The sequence below is a fragment of the Sinohyriopsis cumingii genome, chromosome 11 (assembly GCF_028554795.1).
Source record: "Sinohyriopsis cumingii isolate HCF-2022 chromosome 11, ASM2855479v2, whole genome shotgun sequence".
NCBI lineage: Eukaryota > Metazoa > Mollusca > Bivalvia > Unionida > Unionidae > Sinohyriopsis > Sinohyriopsis cumingii.
In genome coordinates this window covers 90385610-90406866 of record NC_142971.1, presented here as the reverse complement: position 1 = coordinate 90406866, position 21257 = coordinate 90385610, and the positions used below count along the sequence as shown (strand labels likewise).

The 21257-nt window shown below is 35.2% G+C and overlaps 1 protein-coding gene across 1 annotated transcript in view; it reads left to right on the top strand.

The window, feature by feature from the left end:
• LOC149788964 (PCI domain-containing protein 2-like) overlaps positions 1 to 20234 on the top strand; it is a 42846-nt gene extending 22612 nt beyond the window's left edge. Inside the window, exons 11-15 of the mRNA XM_089975114.1 lie at positions 5101 to 5174; positions 7203 to 7328; positions 9898 to 9964; positions 15686 to 15742; positions 18325 to 20234. Of these exons, the coding sequence (XP_089831240.1) occupies positions 5101 to 5174; positions 7203 to 7328; positions 9898 to 9964; positions 15686 to 15742; positions 18325 to 18414 (414 nt within the window). The 3' untranslated portion in view covers positions 18415 to 20234. The remainder of the gene's footprint in view (positions 1 to 5100; positions 5175 to 7202; positions 7329 to 9897; positions 9965 to 15685; positions 15743 to 18324) is intronic.
• Positions 20235 to 21257: the final 1023 nt, after the last annotated feature.

Here is a 21257-nt window from a genome sequence, read left to right as displayed (position 1 = left end):
CATTTGGCACTCAGCATTAAGAGTTAGTGTTAGGACTGGTCAGCATAGTGTCAGGATAATGTGACTGGGTGGGACATGATGCTACATGTCTGCAAGATGATGCCCCAGTGCTAGATGTAATGTTATTTGTTAATGAAGAGTAACTGCAGAAGGTGTTCTATACTATTTCTTAAATACAAGACATCAATACAGCTAGGAAGTGGAATAAAGACTGCCCTGAAAGTATCTTTCCCATGGAATATAAACTTTAGTGAATGTATAACATAAAGCGGCTGTTGGTGTGTGTCAGTTTTAATCCATTGTGGATTAATGTCAGGTAGTATTTCAAAGCTACTTAGATTAAGGCTTACTCTACACTAGACCACTATGAAGTGCCACACTGCAGACATCATAGCAACATAACACAATCTGTTAAAGCGACATTCACAATCTAAAACATACACACACGCCATCATAAACCATTTCTTTTTTTTAGTATAATTTCACAGGAACCTTATTAATATCATTTAAAGCAAAGTCTTGCAGTGTTTAGAAACAAGTCTGCTTAAAATAAGGTAACTGATAATAATGAATTACTGGGACTTTGTCAGTGAAATTTGTTGAATCTTATAGTAGTTGCATCCTTCTGTCAGTCCATGTTGATATCCTTCCAGCTGTCTGTCAACGGTTTGGTTTCTGCAAGATAAGTTTATACATAATATTTGGATTTCTACCAAATTAGGTACATGTACGTGGTTTTATATTGATTAGACATTAAACAAGTTTAATTATTTTTAATTAGAGGAATAATGACACCTGACTGATAGTCATCCTAACTTTGGTTTCTGTAACATAACTGCAAGATTTTTTGAATTTCTACTAAATTTGGTGTTCACATTTCAAGCCATGAACTGTTTTGATTTCCAACATTGAGTTGCATCATTTAGAGGAGTGTTAACCCTTGATTATTTGTCCTACAAAGCTATGGTTTGTGTAGAATAACTTTACCACTGATATGGTTTGCAACAGTTTTTCTAGTTTGATTTGTACTGAAGACATGTTTAGCTCAACTGGCCATAAATCCAAGTGAACTTACGTCGCAACCAGAATATATATTCTCTCATGCATTGTCTATTTTCAACGTCTTCTCAGAAACCACTGTACCAATTTCAGTCAAACTTTGCATAGGTGATTATGGCTTACGACCTTGATGCTGATCCACTCATAAATATCTCATCTGTTACAAAAAAATAAACATACTATCCAGCAAGCTCTTCTAATAATATGCTGAGCATAAGTTGACAAAATATGACAGAAAACATCATGACATAAATTTCTTTCAAGTTTGCACAAATTACATTTGCCATCAAATATGGCTACCATTACAAAAATAGATAAACCCTTAAATAGAACAAATTTCACAGAAAGTATTTAGTATTACATTATTTAATTGGCCCAAATGGGGATACTGCCATTGCAAAGAAATGAAAACAAATCCACATAAAAACATCATACTGATCAAAATTTCTTTAAATACTATTTTGGCATTCGGCTTTGAGGAAGATGTATGCCAGGTGAGTAATATCAGGCCACTTGGGTCCCAGTTGGTTGAATATAATTTTCAGCCCACTACATTCCATTAGAGTTACTGTAAGTATACAGGATCATTAATTACTGGAGTGATGCTCCATTTTTTTCCGACTTTAACTTTTGTAGCCAAACAATAAATACCAGAAATCAGTTGATATCAAGTCAAATTTTTTGACTAGCTTTATATTTTTGGTACTCTTGCTTAAGTTTGATTGGCAGCATTTTATATCATCTCTTTGCTCTAATTTATTACTAATTTTGCCAGCAAACAAAATTCTGATTGTTTTGGGTTGTGACAGCTAGTAGGTGCAACATTGCCAGTTCATTATTCCTGATTCAGCAGATCTAATACGGTGACTTTTTATTACATGCTAAAGCGTAATCTAATGATCAGATGGTTACATAGCGGGTAACATTTAAAAAAGAGACTAGCTGTTTGTTATACTACCACTGATTCAACAATTTGCTGTTAATGAAATTTGTTAATGTTAAATCCAAAACCACATGCAATTAAATACTGCTTTCAGTTTTTTTCAGTCCTAGTAATTTTTCTCTAATAAAATACATGATCACATGGATGGTAAGAAATAAACTCCTCTACCTCTCAGTTCCAGCCCTAGATCAAACATGTAGTCTTTCCCATCTATATATCATATTGACAATGACAGTAGTATCTATGAGAAGATACTTTCAAGATACTGTTATAAGCACCTTACTTTGCTACCCCTTGGTAGACACATGTATGCCATTAAGATACTGTTATATACACCTTACCCTGTTACCCCTTGGTAGACACATGTATGCCATTAAGATACTGTTATATACACCTTACCTTGTTACCCCTTGGTAGACACCTGTATGCCATTAAGATACTATTATAAGCACCTTACCTTGCTACCCCTTGGTAGACACATGTATGCCATTAAGATACTGTTATATACACCTTACCTTGTTACCCCTTGGTAGACACCTGTATACCATTAAGATACTATTATAAGCACCTTACCTTGCTACCCCTTGGTAGACACATGTATGCCATTAAGATACTGTTATATACACCTTAGCTTGTTACCCCTTGGTAGACACCTGTATACCATTAAGATACTATTATAAGCACCTTACCTTGCTACCCCTTGGTAGACACATGTATGCCATTAAAATACTGTTATATACACCTTACCTTGTTACCCCTTGGTAGACACCTGTATACCATTAAGATACTATTATAAGCACCTTACCTTGCTTCACCCCTTGGTAGACATCTGTATGCCATCAAGATACTTTTATATTCACCTTATCTTGTTACCCCTTGGTAGACACATGTATGCCATTAAGATACTGTTATATACACCTTACCTTGTTACCCCTTGGTAGACACCTGTATGCCATTAAAATACTGTTATAAGCACCTTACCTTGCTTCACCCCTTGGTAAACACCTGTATGCCATTAAGATACTGTTATAAGCACCTTACCTTGCTACTCCTTGGTAGACACCTGTATGCCATTAAGATACTATTATAAGTACCTTCCCTTGCTACCCAATGGTAGACACCTGTATGCCATTAAGATACTGTTATATACACCTTACCTTGCTACCCCTTGGTAGACACCTGTATGCCATTAAGATACTGTTATAAGCACCTTACCTTACTTCACCCCTTGGTAGACACCTGTATACCATTAAGATACTGTTATAAGCACCTTACCTTACTTCACCCCTTAGTAGACACATGTATGCCATTAAGATACTGTTATAATGTTTCCTACCTTAAATATTTCAGCATGTTTTTTATGTTTTCTAATTTCATGGTGTTTGTTTTTTGTAATCATATCATTATATATGTTTTTTATGTTATAGGTGTTGTCTAATATTGTAAAGCGCTTAGACCGTCTAAAGATTAGGCGCTATACAAAGTCCTCATTATTATTATTATTATTGTAATTATTATTATTATTATAATAAGCACCTTACCTTGCTACCTTTTGGTAGCCGTCTGTATACCGTAAAGATACTGTTATAAGCACCTTACCTCACTACCCATTGGCAGCCATCTGTATAACATTAAGATACTATTATAAGCACCTTCCCTTGCTACCCAATGGTAGACACCTGTATGCCATTAAGATACTGTTATAAGCACCTTACCTTGCTGTTTTCATCAACACTGTGCAGTGTCTGTAAGTAGTCATGTTTTAATTTTCACTGTACAGTGTCCATAGGTAGTCATTTTTTCATCATCACTGTGCAGTGTCTGTAAGTAATCATGTTTTCATCATCACTGTGCGGCACTGTGCGGTGTCTGTAAGTAATGTTTTCATTGTCACTGTGCAGTGTCTATATGTTTTCATGTTTTCAACGTCACTGTGCAATGTCCATAAGTAGTCATGTTTTCATTGACATTGGGCAGTGTCTGTATGTTGTCATGTTTTCAGTGTCACTGTGCAATGTCCATAAGTAATGTTTTCATTGACATTGGGCAGTGTCTATATGTTGTCATGTTTTCAACATCACTGTGCAGTGTCCATAAGTAGTCATGTTTTCATTGACATTGGGCAGTGTCCATACATAATTGTCAGAGGAGACATGGTATACCATGTAAATGTCCATCAGCCAGGTCTATGAGGAGTAATCCTTTGTAGACACTGATGATGAGGATGAGCACCCTTCTTCAGTCTACTGCCACAGTTGGCAAAGATGAAGATCTCCAACCCTCTGTCAGACAAATTCCAAAACACAGGGAACTCCAGCACTTATTTTCCAGATAGCCAGTTTCCAGCATCCTCCTTCTGCTGGTACTGTACCCACATGGATATGTACTAGGCAAAGGTCCTAAGCTTAGATAAAGACATTAAAGCAGTGTGCATGACCACCCCACAGTTGTGCAGAGTTGATCACCATGTCTTAAATGTAACACTAAAACTTGTATAGAGCATATCTTCTTGTAAATGTTGATGTTTTGCTCAAGCTTAAACTGAATCACATATAACGTATGGGTGGCCACCCTGATAAGTTAAGCTAACAGTATTATGGTAGAATTCTTCCCATGGATGCTATTATTAGTTTCTAAATTAAATATGGAAAGACAGAATTCTGTCCTTCTTGGAGGGCTTGATTTCTGAAGTGGCAGAATTTATTTCCTAATGTTAATATGGATGGGTATATATTATGGAGAAAGATTTTATCGTCAAATTTACTTTTTCTGAAAATGTTTGGTTAAATTTTTTATAGTAATACAGCAAAATATCTTTTTTTTTAAAATTTGCCCTTGAAATTTAACTGTATTAGAAACTCTTGCATCATACTTTGAGCTAAATTTGACCAGTCATAATCTGCATCCATCATATGGTCTAGATCTTTTCAGTTACTTTCTTAACTTCCCTGCAAACCTATCTGCATGTATATGTGTGTGTGTGTGTGTGTGTGTGTGTGTGTGTAAACATGCTTGCGTATGTGTACAAACAGAATTCATATGCTCAGGTGTATAATGCCCTGATGCTCTTTAATTCAAATAATTGATCTTTGTTCTAGGGCCAGATGCCAAAACCAGGGCTTTTAGAGAAGTATGATTTGATGGCATTTGCAGATGTAGCAAAAGGAGTTGGGTACTGTATTTATTAGTATGAATTACTGGTACCTTTTTTCCTATCTATTCTACAATATGTCTTTCTGCATGCAGACAAATACAGAGAAGATGGTTGTTCCAACCACACTAGTAGATACCATTGATCACTGCCATTATCGTCCGGTTTAATAAGTTGTCAGACTATAGCCATTTTTTTATTTTAAAAAAGAATTTATTTTAATTTAATTTAATATCCATTTTTTATTATTATCACATGCCATAAAAGAATGTTATTTTATTGGCATAGAATAAGCTGGCATTTAGCTCATGACTGAATAGGTTTTTGCACCTTGTATATATACTGTTATACCAAGATTCATGTAACTTATTGAGGGAATGCATTTTGATGAGCACATTTTCATTACAAAAAAGTAAGTCACTGTGATCTATATTTCATGCTTCACTGACTTTGGGTAAATGTTATGCTTTAAGTTTATTTCTTAAGCTCAGTTTGTGCTAGAATTATCAAACTAGGTGATTGAATGTATCTTTGTTAGTACCATACACATACTACATAGAATGTCACTGTGACCTAGATTTCACATTTTACTGGCTTATGCGCTTATCTCATGGCCAAATAGAATTTTAGGACCAGTAGATATAAACTGTTACACTGAGATTCTTGAATGTTGGTGAGGAGATGTATCTTAATGAATACTACACCCTCATCACAAAATTAGTTCACTGTGACCTGTATTTTATGCTTATTGACTTTGGTAAAATTTAGTTTTGTTAGTTTATTTCTCAAGCTGAATTATGACAGAATCATCAAACTGGATGATTTTAAGCATCTCTATTGGTAACACACCCTTATCACAAAAGAATGCCACTTTGACCTACATTTCACTCTGTACTTCCCACACCATCTCTACTATCAATATGGTATAATTAATTTTGGGATTACAATCTGATGTTTTGACCTCAGCAGTTTGTATAATCATAAGCCTGTATTCATTATACAAGTCATCATATTTGAAAATTGGATGTACCAAATCATTCACTCTGTATGACATTGATAATAACGACAAACTGATTAATGCTTTTCACATTACATCATGTATCCTGTTAAAATGTTTTCATCAATCTAATGAGTGGCTTGTTTATTTAGGGAACACCTGTTTCAACAACATAAACAATTGTTATGTCAACGTGAAGTCCTGTGGAAATGCTTGGACGCATTATTGTTTATTAATTTCAAGTTATCTAATTTATCTTACTTTCAGTTTCAAAGCATTGAGATATTAATCTTTGAGTGATTTGGTTGATATTGATTTCAGTACCACATTAGATGACACATGATTGATTAATTAGTTAAGCAATTTAGGTTGACTGAAAACATGTAAATTTTGAAGGAAAACATGTAAATTTTGACTCAGAACCATGTAAATTCTGTCAAAGTGAATTGTAGTAGCTAGAAATTAAACATATTCTAAAAATGTTGATGATCTTCACACCTGGATCAGTGAATGCAAAAGAAAAGGATAATCGTAATGTTCATTAAAGTTGATGATTTTTTTTTACAGTTGATGAAAGAGCTATTCTTTTGATTATATGCATAAACTTGTACTGCTGTTTTAGGAACACAAGCAAAATTAAATATATACAGTAAAGCTGGAAGATAATGTAGAACAACCAATAGTATCTAATGTAGAACAACCAATAGTATCTAATATAGAACAACCAGTAGTATCTAAGGTAGAACAACCAATAGTATCTAATGTAGAACAACCAATAGTATCTAAGGTAGAACAACCAATAGTATCTAAGGTAGAACAACCAATAGTATCTAATGTAGAACAGCCAATAGTATCTAATGTAGAACAATCAGTAGTATCTATAACAACAACTAATGGAAATAAATTTGGATTTAATAAATTAGCTGGTGTGCCATTCATGATATCAGTACTCATGTTTCTCATTGCTGTCTACCTATGAGTTTGTCCTTTCTACCAATTGTTTTAAAAATGCTTCATTTCATTTTGAATGTTTAATTCTTCTTTCATTTCAGTTCTGGTAACCTGCTGCTATTGAATGAAGCTCTACAAAAGAATGAAGCATTCTTCATCAAGTGTGGCATCTACCTAATCCTTGAGAAACTCAAAGTTATCACCTACAGAAATTTGTTCAAGAAAGTGTAGGTATTTCTTACAGAATTTTAAGATGGCATGTTTGATTGCAAAACAGTTAAAGTCTAGACATCTATGATGTCAGTCCATCAGTCGATACTTGGTTTTCATTTTTTTTTTCTGGTATCATCACTTTGGTTATTGACGTTTGTCAGATACTTTGTCTGCAGAGTCATGTAATTTGATACACAAATGCATCATTGGTACTACACTGTTAGACAAAACTAGGCCACTGAGACCAATATTTGATACATCAGTGACTTGTATTATGTTTTGGTTTGATCTTTCTTTCCGAATCATGGTCTGATGAATTCTCTAACTTGATATATGTTAATCTTCATTTCAAGTGAATAGTTTTACACAGTCTGATTACTTGGTCTGTCATTTTTTAAAAGTTTTTGAGTTTATTTCATCTGTCATTTTACTTAAACGTTAATATGAGTTAACAGTTGCAATAGTTAAAACAGTGGTCATATACAGTACAGATCTTAGTAGGTAATACAGTGGTCTATACTATACAGATCTCAATAGTTAATGCATTTGCCCTATACTGTATAAATCACAATAGTTAATAGTGGCCCCTTACTGTAAAAGTCTTTAGTTAATATAGTGGTCCTTTACTGTAAAAATCTCAATACACTAGACCCTCGCTGTCAAAATTTGGATAGTTAATACAGTGGTCCATTACTGTAGAAATCTCAGAAGTAAGTACAGAGTCCCAATATTGTACAAATCTCAATAGTTAGTACAGAGGTCCAATACTGTACAAATCTCAGTTGTTAGTACAGTGGTCCCTTAAATAAAATCTAAATTATTAATACATCAGTCCCTTACTGTACAAATCTCAACACAGTGGTCCATAACTGTAAAGAATGTTTTGTGATCCACCTGTAAAGAATTTTTGACGAACCATACAGGTAATTTTATAATAAGGCATTATCATCAGTCACATATATTTAATATATATCAGAGTTTTTCTGGTGTTTTGATCCGAAATACATTAAATTCTGTTTGGATAAACCATTTTTACTATACATGCAAAAGTAACAGATATTATGGGATGTATGCACACAGTAATGACTTAAATGATCCATATTTCACTTATCTACAGTTCACTTGGGCATTGTGGGATGCTGTATCGGGGTGTAGTCTTGGGAAAGGCACTTAGCTCTCATTTCCTTGGCTTGATATTATCAGTAATGTGTTCAAAGTGCTGTTAAAAACCAGTGAAACAAATGGGAACATCACTTGGGCATAGCTCACACTGCCAACTTATTGTGAAAATATTTGCAAGGCAGGGTCATTAAATCCGGACTTTTATTAGTCAATTTTTGATGCTGTGTCTCAGAAATATTGGGAGTTAATTTTGTGAAGTTTAAGTTCATTATTACAAACACACACTGATGATATCATAAATATTGTCCATATCAAGTATCTGAATGTATGAGAAGACTTAGCTCTCTCTGTCCATGTTGTGAACTCTCCACATTTTCTAGGTACCATGTGTGCTTGATTATAAGTCGAATCCAACTGCAAACTGCACTTACCCAGATCTGTCGTCACATATTGCACTGGAAGATCTGGCATGGTGCAGTTTGTTTGATATAAATCAGACAACATTGACCTTGATGTGATGCTGTATTATGTGATGCAGATCAGGATATTGTTTGCAGTTGGACTTGACTTATAAGCAAATATAAACAGTACATTTTCTTTCCCAATCTGTTCATGCTCATTAAAAAATACATTATGGTCCATGATTAAACCATGATTAGACTGATTTAAACCATGACTAGACTGATTTAAACCATGATTAGACAAATTTAAACCATGAAATTATGTGGCAATGAGGCACCAAATAGGCATAGTGGTGGGTCCAAGAAAATCGTGCTGTTCTAGGTGGGTTAAACATGCCCCTTCTCTCCCACAAGGTATGCTGAGATTTAGACTTAGTGAGGGGCATTTTTATGCAAGTTATGACCAAACAAGAGATATATGCACTTATTAAGACATTTGTGGGTATTGTGTTGAATATCTTTTATTTAATTTTATGAGTTAGAAAATCTAAAAACATGGGAAATAAAGCTTTAGTGAGAAATTTCACACACTGAGAAAGACTGTGAGATGACTCTTAGTTCTGCTAGATTTATCTCACTTTGTTAGAGATCAAAGCTATGCATTGAAGTACCAGTATTTCATGAATGCAGATGTCTTTTAAGGTCCACAACATTGACTGCTTTAAGTTTTTAGGAGGGGATTGACAATTTTGATGTCCAAAGTGGGGTTGACTGTACTGTAAAACAACTAATATTAGCACAATTGGCACACTGCCATGTTTGTACTAAGTTAAATCTGCACCAGCATTTTATCATATTGTACTTCATAGTTTTATTTACTTCAATTACATGTTCACTGACTTTCAGTCAGCACTAAAAGTTGGATAGGTGTGGGACTGCTAAATTCTGCAGGTGCTCATGTTAGTCTTTTTAACATTATCTGAAAACCATTAACATTATAATGAGATGCCTGTGTTAAATTAGGGCTTGATATAATCCTGATTTTGTGTCTGCATTACAGTTACCTGATATTGAAGACCCATCAGCTTGCTATTGAGTCCTTCACAGCAGCTCTGCGATTGATGCAGGTACAGTGTTAGCACTCCTATAAATGAAAATTAATGTTGTGGTGATATAGAATTCAGATGCCATATATATTTTGTTTTTTTTTAGTGTTATTTCTTTAATACAGTGATGTTTCTTTTTGCTTTAAATACCTTACCCAGTCATAATACCTTAGGAAAACTGCTACTACCTCGCATATCCAGCCCTCCCAGGCAGAATGATCTCCCTTGGTTGTGCCAAATCCCAAGAATATCCCAGTTACTACTGTTGCTTGTCCAAAGATGCATGCTTTCACCACGTAAGACCTCCCAAAAGCCAGAATTAACTTTTGGAAGATACCATTACAAGTTTGAGGAGTCTTTTCACTTCTGAGAAATGTATACTCCATCAATATTTCCAACTTTCCTCTCTTCCTATTCCAACAAAGTTCTGCCTTTACAAATTTCTAACACTTGTCATCTTTTCACATTTAATAGCTCTTTAACAGGTAGCCTATGTGGCTTCTTCATAAGTTTGTGAAATGTATAAACCATCCTTGAGCCTTCCTACAGTTAGTATTTTAAATTATATTATTCGTGGACCCGTCATTGCTTTATCAGCTCATCTGCTATCACTAATTTCCAGGTAAAACACATGGTATAGCACCCTGTGTTCAAAGACAGGTGCACTGAACTTACATGTACGGGCTGTCATTGATACTTCCTACAGGTAATATTGTGAATTGATACAATATATTGTCGCTACGTTGCCCTCATTTTCATAGACATATAAACATGACATTTTACTGATTTTACCTGTATAGAACACCACTGGGCATATTCCTACATGCAAAATTCTCATAATGGATATTGTTACACCTGTTTTATAGGTATCTAAATGACAGTGCTTCAGATCCTTTTTTATGTGCAGGTTTTTGTGTGTAATATATAAAGTTGTTTATATTACTGTGTATCTTCTGCTCTAGTCAGACAAGTACAGGTAAGTTTTCTATACAGGGTTTACTCAGTCATGTCCTACTAATGCATGTTACTATAGGCAATGCTTGAGTGATGTTTATCTGTATAGGCAATCCATTGGCCTTCTGCAGGAAAGCTGTCATTAGAATTGATGTTATTTTCTTCCTTTTCATACATGTTAGTACCATAAGCAATGCTCCAGTGATTCTACCTGTACAGGCAGTCAAATTCACATGTCTACGGGTTATTGTGACTAGAAATGATTATTTAGCATCCACTTTCTAAATCCTAATAGCTATGCTCTAATCTGTCTGTACAGTTCAAGTAGTTTTCTTTGTTCGTAATGCTGCAGATACTCACTTGCTCATCAAACAGGACACTCGCTACACTACGTGTATAGAGGGTCTTCTCTAGTTTTGACCTGCATATTTAGACCATGAGTGAGACCAGTTGGACAACCACTCAGCATATGTAGTTTCTCTGGTTGTCACCCCTTGCCTATATGTCGTACCTGCATATTATGGACAGACATGAATCATAACTGGGGAGATGTGAACATCTGATTGCACATAAGGGCAGTGAGATGGAGAGCAGCAACATGTATCAGTTTCAGTCTGTCATATCAGAATTATGGACCAGATGTGCCCATCAAACATCCATTAACCAGTTCCAATCTCAAGATCTGGACAGCATCAAGCCAGCCAAGATGGCCATAACCCTGCATGACTGGACTTGACCATATAACTCTGATTGTAATGGGCCATGATCACAATTTGATTTTACAGTGTCAGCAAAAATGAACTTGTCCAGTTCCATAGTGCTGCCAAGCTCTTCATAAATAGACACTTCCTGCAGACAATGCCCAGTCCATGTTACCACATGGAACCTCAACACTTCTGGCGTATGATGTCCATTTTGGGGCCTCAGTTTTTCAAGAGATGTATCTTTACATCTGCCATCTAAGAGACTTTACTTAACAAATGTTAGAAGTAACAGGATCTAACTCATAAGTGATGAAAGTGTAGTGGGCCACCATCATCAACATTCTTCTCTGATTACTTAGCAGCTTGTACAGGAGACATTGACTTTACTGCCTTCCTCTATAAACAACAATGTTGGCGTTATTATGACTGGGTTGGTATTCTCAAAGAAGCATATTTTACTAGAAAAAAATTGATTTTATACTATTTCTTTAATATAGTCTTGTCCCTTTGTTTTTATGGCATTTCTTTAATAAAGTGTTGATCCTTTCTTTTATAGTATTTCTCTTTAATATGGTGATGTCCCTTTGTTTTTATGGTATTTATTAATACAGTGATGTCCCTTTGTTTTTATGGCATTTATTAATACAATGATGTCCCTGTGTTTTAATAGAATTTCTTTACTACAGTTATGTCCCTTTGTTTTTGTGACGTTTCTTTAATCTAGTGATGTCCCATTAAAGATAAGAGATGTACTACATCCAGCTTTACTTGCCTGTTGACTTCATGGTGTTTCCTGCTATAACAGTTTCTGAACCATCAAATTAAATAACTGTAAAAAAGCCATTGAATTTAAATGTCACAAAATGTGGTACAAAATTAAAAGCAGTAAAAGTTTACTTGGTTATCCACTGTTGGCTTCAATATCATCCATCATGCATCATCTGTCAGCAATAGCTAATTTCAACTTTTTCATGAAAACCAATTGACCAGTGTCATCCATACTTGGCATATGTCTGTGGTCACTCTATTTATATATGGTACGTGACTATTTGGAGATTTCAGCATGAGACTGTTTTTGATCAACCATCAACAAATATGGTACTCATCTTGTACAAACATTTCCAAGCTTCAAATGAGTCTTTAGTAAATTAAAAATGGCAGACAAATGAATGTCTGTGATAAAAAAATATCTTACATTGTGTATTGATCATCTTCATCAGTTGCCTCCTTCACAGCAGCCACTTCCTGCTTGCCATTAGCAAACAGTGGTCTTCCAAAACCAGGGTTATCTTCCATGGATTTGTGACCACCTGTAGTATCTATAATTTTTATTGTATACTAATTTTTGTGGATTTTGTTGTTGCCCAAGCAAGTCAAAACCACAAAAATTGTCATACCCAAGAAAATAAATGATACTACAGTATGACAGAGAATTCCATCTGTAAACTTTATCCAAGTCAGCCTTGATAGTAATCAGAGACATTTTTTAGGTCACTGTTCATTTACCTATGTTGTCACATGAATATATTTGCAGATTTATTTTGCCATTTAGAATTAAATTTATTGAAGGCTCAGAGACACAAACAAAATTACAATAAAATATTCTAAACTTTTCAAATATCCCTCAACACCCTGTTACTTACTACAGTGATTTTTCCAGGAATAGCTAGTACTTGACATAGGCACCCAACACCAACATGCTATGAACCACCTGCTCTCTTTGAATGGGTACAGTGATCTACTTTCCTGTTATAACCAGTAATGGCTTCAAGACACATATCATTTGGCATTCAATCAGTACCAGCATGGTCAGTGGCTCACCTAAACCATTCCAGGACATTGCATAACCTCATATGGTCATCATATAGTGATCATTCCCACAATAGCTGGAACTGGATACATGCTGGCCATGGATCACATTGACAGCTCATTTAGAGTTTCCACCTATGCCATCTGCCCATGGGACTAGATACAGTAATATGTTTTCCCAGTATATCCAGTCTAAAGCTTCACAAGCAGAAAAGTCCATCACTGCACAGACTACTGGGTCATTGTCTACATCCTATAAATGCCCCCATCCCCCCTCAACCATTCCTAGACATTTTCATACAAACCCCAGTAATGACTATGGTGATCATTCCTCGATAGCTGTCACTGGGCTTGTGAACCAGGTGTCAGCCAGCCTCAAATTAGGTCTCCACTTCTGGCACAGCATCAGATAAACCCAATTCCTGTTGAATTTCTTATGCATTTTGGCCACAGTTTGCCACTGGCATAGCTTTTTAGTGCAACTGCAACCCCCCACCCCCACCCCATCATCCACACCATGGAATGGAGGCCATTGATGGCATTCACAAGCTTTTATGTCTGAGGTCATTCATTTTAAGGGCTTTGTGTGACCTGGTATGACCTAGAACAGCAGTGCAATGTGCTACCTTACCAGGTCATTCTGTAGCTTCCTAAACATGCATGTTAGTCTAAGTCAGCTGGATTCATAGGATTGAACATTTTTTCTATACTTGATTCTCCATGTACTGTCCCTAGCCTGTATCTCACATAAAACCAAAGGGGCCCCGAGTGGCCGAGTGGTCTAAAGCGCTCTTCATTACGGATTACTGCCATCTCACCTCTGCCTGCGTCGGTTCGAGTCTAAGATTCAGCCAATATGGGTATGTGAGAAAGCTTGCCAGTAGCTTCTCGTGGGTCGGTGGTTCTTTCCGGGGTTTTCCCGGGTTCTTCCTCCACCATTAATACTGGCCACCATATATAGCCTATTGTGTGCTGAAAAATGGCGTTAAACCCCACAACAACAACAACAACAACAACATAAAACCAAATATTGCATTTTGTACATTGGGAGAACAGAAGCAGGGTCAACACCTTCATATATTCATAATGTATTTATATATTACATATTTGCTGAACCTTTTATTATTGGATAGGATATTAAGGGAACAAACCACATTTTTTTCTTTGATAAATACTTATTTGATCATAAAACGAGTACACTGTCCAAAGTCCTCCCTGCAATTACATCCTGGAAGAGCTTGTGCATCCAGTCCAGTAGTAACTGTTGATTGATTGTATTTGATGCCAAGCCCACCAAGCCTACTATCCAAGGGGATACCACTCTAGTCAGATGTTTGCCTTGGTAAGCTGAAGACCTTTTGGGGGTGCTCTACAGATAATATGAACTTCTTAGTGACAGGTGTAAGATGAAGTTGTTTGTGTGTGCAACATGCACAAGGGAGATAATGTTGGCATGCCTTTATGTTACTTTCATGTACTGTTGCTGAAATTTATTTGGATACAGTATTTGTGGAAATTGTACATGATCTAAGCACAAAGCTAACTAAATGACTGCTCCTATTTACTCAAAATATGTGCCAGAATTAGTCTGAAGTGTGCTATTTTTAGCAGTTATTGAAATAGAGAAAAGGAATTTTACCAGAATAGACAATACCAGCTTCTGAAAGTGCAGTGAATGAATTACCAAATATATAAAACATCAAAAAAAATGTTATCGGGTCTTTTTTAAAATACAGTATACTTCTAAATCCAGAAAGTGAAAATGACTATGTGGAGCCAGCATTTTTTAAAAATAATTGCACGTCTGAAGCATGACCAAACTGTATATTCTATAACCCAAATTACACCAATCAATCTTACACCAAAATAAAGGGAATTCAAAGTTCTTTTAACTATACCTTCAATATACAATATCTTTTTTAAACAACCAGTATAACCAGTAAGGGAAACCTGGGAAAGTCTTTTTCTTTAAAAATCTAACCCAGTGCAAAATTACAGAACTGTAGAGGGCCACCTTAAGCACTTCTGTTGCTAAATAAGCCAAAAGATATGTTGAATATACTTTTTTAGCTTAAAAGAGCTAGATTTGGGAGGTAGTGGATGTACTTGTAACAGATTATGATCAGATTAGTATAATTGAAGAAAATATTTTGTTGTGCAAATTGGTTTTACTGCCATATTTGATAACTCATGAAAGTTTTACTTTATCACTAATCTAAAATCCCTGTGAAGGTGTGGACTTATGCATATGATGTGATTATTCATTTATTTTCAGGTAGAAGACATTGATAACGATGAAACGGCATGCATTTTGGCCAACTTGATTTATGAGGTATCCATTGTGATTAAAGCATTCCTGATATCGTAAATCTAGGTGCAAGCCTAATAGATTTCTCAAACAGTAGGGTATGGGCATAGAAACAATAAAGATATCTTTAGTATATACTTGCCAGAAAGTTTCCCAATAGGTAGCACTTATCATCAGATAAATATCCTTGTTATTATGATTGCAAGTCTTACTAAAATGACACTTAAATTATGAACTTAAGACAAAAAATTTAAAAAATGTGATAGTTGTGGTTAATCATGATACTTGTTTGTGTTTGATCCAGATATGGGTTTCAAAAATAACTTCATTGGAGTTTGTAAGGGAACCAGATTAAATTGATAGGATGCTTTAGAATGCCCTTACTTTTCATTCAGAACATTTGGTTCCATCAACTGAAAACATGTTAAGTGTGAAAAGAACAATCAACCCCTTTAAAATGTATAAACAATTAGCACAAAAGTACAAGAAAGAATATTCTATTTTTTAAAGCAATTACGTATATTGGATATCATGTCATGTTGATTTGAATATGTTTCATTGTGGAAGAGATGAATGCTGTTGCCATTTGAAATTTTAAAATAAACCCAAAGATTATGTCAAGTTACGAGATATCAAGAAGCCATTGAGTCCCATGGAGTTTTCTGAAACTTTATGGGAGGTAATTAAGGTCTGAGTATAATTTACACACTTTTTAGTCAAAGTTAATTTTTCCCTTCACAGTCTCAGTCTTAGATAACACTTTCTGAACTTTTTTAAATACATGTTTTCCAAATCAAGAAAAATAATACATAATATTTTGTTGTACCTTACTAAAAATTGATCTAAAAATATTTACTGCCTTACTTAGAAGGTCTTGTTAGGGTTGGCAGGTCTTATATACCTAGAGTAAAAAAAAGTAAGTTCCAGCTTTTGAATATCGATTGTTAAAATGAGTATTTTTTAAAATGTTTATCATTTGGTGTGATAAACTGAAATTTCAATATATTTATGGACATTTTTATGGGAATGCATCTTTTATTTGTTGATGGTTAATAATCCATCCTTAGGAGGCCATTTTATTTATGCAACATATAGTTTTGAAAGGTCAAATACCAATAAGCTTCAGCTTCTCGTGGGTCGGTGGTTCTTTCCGGGGTTTTTCCGGGTTCTTCCTCCACCATTAATACTGGCCGCCATGTATAGCCTATCATGTGCTGAAAAATGGCATTAAACCCTAAAACAACAACAACAACAACCAATAAGCTTCCATTATGATAGCTTACATAAGATGTCACATGAAAGCCACGATTTGTAATTTCTTTATATTTTCATATTTGTATTATAAGTTTACTGAAGGATATACTGTGTGAAAAGGGGGTAGTTTGATATGTTATTTTGTCAACAGAGACAAAAATTCTTGATTTTTTAGTATTTTCAAGAAATGTCAATTATCAAAGAATTTTATGAGAATTTCAGAAGTGGGAACTTACTTATGACCAATTACTGTGTATAAGTAAGGTTTAAGCTTTCCTGAGCTTTATGCTGGGGATGCTCAATGATGGAACTTACCCCATATTCCATGATGTAGAGTGCTTGAAAGCACATAACTCACTATGAACAGGAAGGATATCAGTCAGTTGCTGGATATCTGTATGGATATCATCAACAGCTGGATATCTGTATGGATATCATCAACAGCTGGATCAGCTGGAGAAAATATGGTCAAATGCTTTGTTCAAAAAGCACATCATCAGCTATAGTTGTTCTTGAACCCACAGTTTCCTAGACCTATGCCCACAGCACATATAGATAAAACAAACAGCACTGCAAGCATGAGTACTTTATAGGATAAATTATTTTGCCTACAGCACATAAACAGTTCTTCATATTTAAATTATAGAATGGTAAAGAGTTCTTTTTTACAGATTATTTTCTGTTTCTCTATAATCAACATGAAGACTAAAATATTTTTTCACTGTACAAATTATCTGATTCATAATGCATGATACTTAGACCATTATTATGCTGAGAAACACATACTGTTTGTCTGGCAGTGACAGTCACTGCCAGAAAAAATAGTTATCTGTGTTTATCTATTTATGGTGCAGTTGGAACATCCATAATCTTTCTGTCACGTGTTAGAAAAGACCATGGTTGTAAATATAGACTATTTGGAAGGGGCTCCGAGTGGCCAAATGGTCTAAAGCACTCTCCATTACAGATCACTGCCATCTCATGGTGCCAGTCATATACATCTAATATGCATGCTAGGATGAATGTGTTAAAAATTTGTCATTACTGTGGAAATTCTATTTGCCCAGTAGGAGTATCAGTCCATTCAAGGTACCCTTGCTGTAGTTTGTGAAAGAATTCATATCTTGAGTAGGGCATGTACCAGAATTGTTACTTTGGTCATTACATCTTTTAGTCCATCCATCCATCATACCTTTGTGAAAGATTTAGTTGAGTTTTCAACCATGAGTGATTCATTCATGTGTCTGTAACATGGTTTTAGTTTCAGTGTATCATTTTCATGTATAGTTCTACATTTTTAGTATAGTACGTAATCATATGAGTTCTTAAATTTACATCACTTTTCATTTCAGAACAAAATAAAGGGATACATTTCCCATCAGCATCGGAAATTGGTTGTCAGCAAGCAGAATCCCTTTCCACAGTTGTCAACAGTTATATGACAAAGCTACAATGTGTTCTTGGCATAACAGGAAGAAACTTTGTTGAAAGTTAAGCTGGTTTTCTTGTGCTTTGGAATTGTCAAGAATTATCATGAAGCAGTGACCAGAAAGAGAACAATAGCGAGTCTCACAAATCAGATGGCTACCACCACAGCTATATTGCAGACTTCATGGCAGTATATGAAGATGTTTATAGAGGTAGTTATGGAAGTGCAGAAACAGCATGTATATATCATATTGGAACTATGAATTCTTCCAGCATAGAGGGGACATTCTTCCCCTCAGCTCATAAAGACTTTTCATTAATTTCCCCATTATTCAATGTATAGATGTCAGTTTTATTGTTTTATTGCAAGTAAGATATAAAAAAATTCCAAATTATTTTGTTGACAAAGTGCCCCCCTGCACTTTTCTTCTCTCTCTCTCTCTCTTATTGTTGAAAAATTGCCCTACTCCACTCATTTCTTCTCCCCACTCCTTACATACATGCCAACCATTACACTTTTGGCATAATCATTATGCTTTTTTCGCTAAATTACACCTTACGCATATCTGTGCTCGGATTATTTGTTTTCGGTATATCCCCCTCCCGAAAAAATTAATTTGTTATCTCATGCAAGCGCCTTTGGACACCTCTACTCCATTCGCATACAAGCGCCTTTGGACGCATCAACTCCATTTGCATACAAGCGCTTTTTGACGCCTCTACACCATTCTCATGGAAACACCTTTCAACGCCAGCTGTAAACATCAGCCATTTTGAGCGGGTTTTCGTGTGCCACCTTTAGGGAAAACCCCCTATTAGATACTTCATTCATTGCTGTGAATGACCATTATGTTAGATCACGTGGTTGTTGTTTATGCTCTGGTCGAAATCTGCTATTTAAAGTAGCTGGGTCATATTCTCCACTCTCCAAAATGGAGGTCGCAGATTTTGTTCAGTACTTATTCGAGTTTTCATGATTAGAATCACAGCTATGAAAGCTTCAGTAAGTTAGGTAAAGGCTCTGATATTGATGTAGGCAGCAATTAGTTTTTATAAATTATAAAATTCAGATGACTTAGTGATGTAGACGCAAAGAACTTGTAAATTTTTAGTATGAGAAATGGCAGCTACTGTTGGTCATGCGGCTTCACTGACTTAACAGAGAACGAATTCTCTCAAGATTTTAAAGCACATAAAAAAAGTCTTCTGTAAAAAATAATTACACAGCTATAATGATCAGACTTTACTCTTAAATTTTTCCATACATAATAGATGTGTACAAAAAATGTAAAATGGTTAAAATTGCTGTTAAACGTAATAAACACTGCATTGCTTAACAGTTAACAGGCAGGCCTATGTGTATGGAGTCAAATAGGTAACTTGTTTTCTATTTATAGCACTCTGCATTGGGTACCTTTGCTACATGTGTATCCAAGAGCTAACAAGCCATACACTCTTTTTAGAGTCTGTATAAAAAACTTTGACAACAAAAAGGGCAAAGTTAGAGTGCCCTTCTTTCGTTACCAGAATTAACAGTAGATTCCACTGGAGAAAACATTTTTTTATTTGCTTGATAATGCTTTGAATAAAATAACTGTGAGAGATTAAGTATTGTTAACAAAAATAAAACTGAATTCAGATCCAGGCTCAGTAACCCAGCACTTAGTGCTCTACTTGTGCACAAAGCATTCATAGCCTCAGCTGGTACAAAGTGTTTTGAAATGCAATACGAGAGTCTATTGCTTTTTAAAGCTCAAAGTGTTATATACGAAAACTTGAAGCAGTAATTGATGTTAAAAGTCCAGAGGGATAAATAAATCATTTTGAACATGTGCTTTTTGAATTTTTATCATGTTATATGTGGATTACTCTTCTTCTGCTTGGATTACTCTTTTTGTCCACTTGGATTACACTTTTTCCTCGTCAAGGGTTGGCATGTATGTCCTTATAAATTTTCCACTAAATTTTTCATTTCTTCCCTACTCTTTTTGTGGACCAATTGCTGCACTCCACTCCTCTCTTTATTTTATCAGGGCAAGGGCTAGGCGATACTGCACATTGTGTGAAACAGATATTTTGGTGTGTGGTGCCCCCCCCGATATGTATTAAAACTTTGGAAACTTGTAAAGAACAGTAAATTTCACCAAATAAAAATATTGTCAAAGTATGAAAAAGCAAAGGTTTTGTTTCATTTTATCAACCTTTAAATCTTGGTACAAACATAATTCTCTTTCCATTTGCTCCATTTTCCCACTGCTGCTGAATAACCTCCTTATCAGTTTTTGGTATTCGAGTCTTTTCTACATAGAATTGTTTGGCAAGTCCCCCCTCCCCACCTCACCCAATGTTGTTGAGTAGAATAACTGACTTCTCTGTTTACATGATGACATGTTAATGTTGGTAATGATTTATTCGGATGTTGCTAACTGTATGTGATTTAATTATGCAGACGAAACTTTTGCAAAATGGATGAAATGCCTTCTTCATAAAGGAAGCGATAAATGTGTTTCATGATTTTTCGGTCTTTGTCTGGTACCCTGATTTGTTCAAGGTTAATATCTGTGTGTGTGTGTGTGTTAATGCACAAAATCTATTTTTAGCCTATGGTGACCCTGTTATGATCTTGACAATTACATCTGGTTGTAGGCCTGATCATCAAAGAGAAGAACTCGACAGATGTGTGAAGCCAAAAACTCTATCATTACATTGTTGAGCCCACTTCTTGTAAATGGTGGCTTTTATAGACAATGATATAATATTAATCTTAGTGAGTGTTACATGTACTTTAGTCAAAACTTCTTTCAGTAACAGAAACTTGACATTGGGAGAAATGTATCGACGATAGAGATAATCTAAT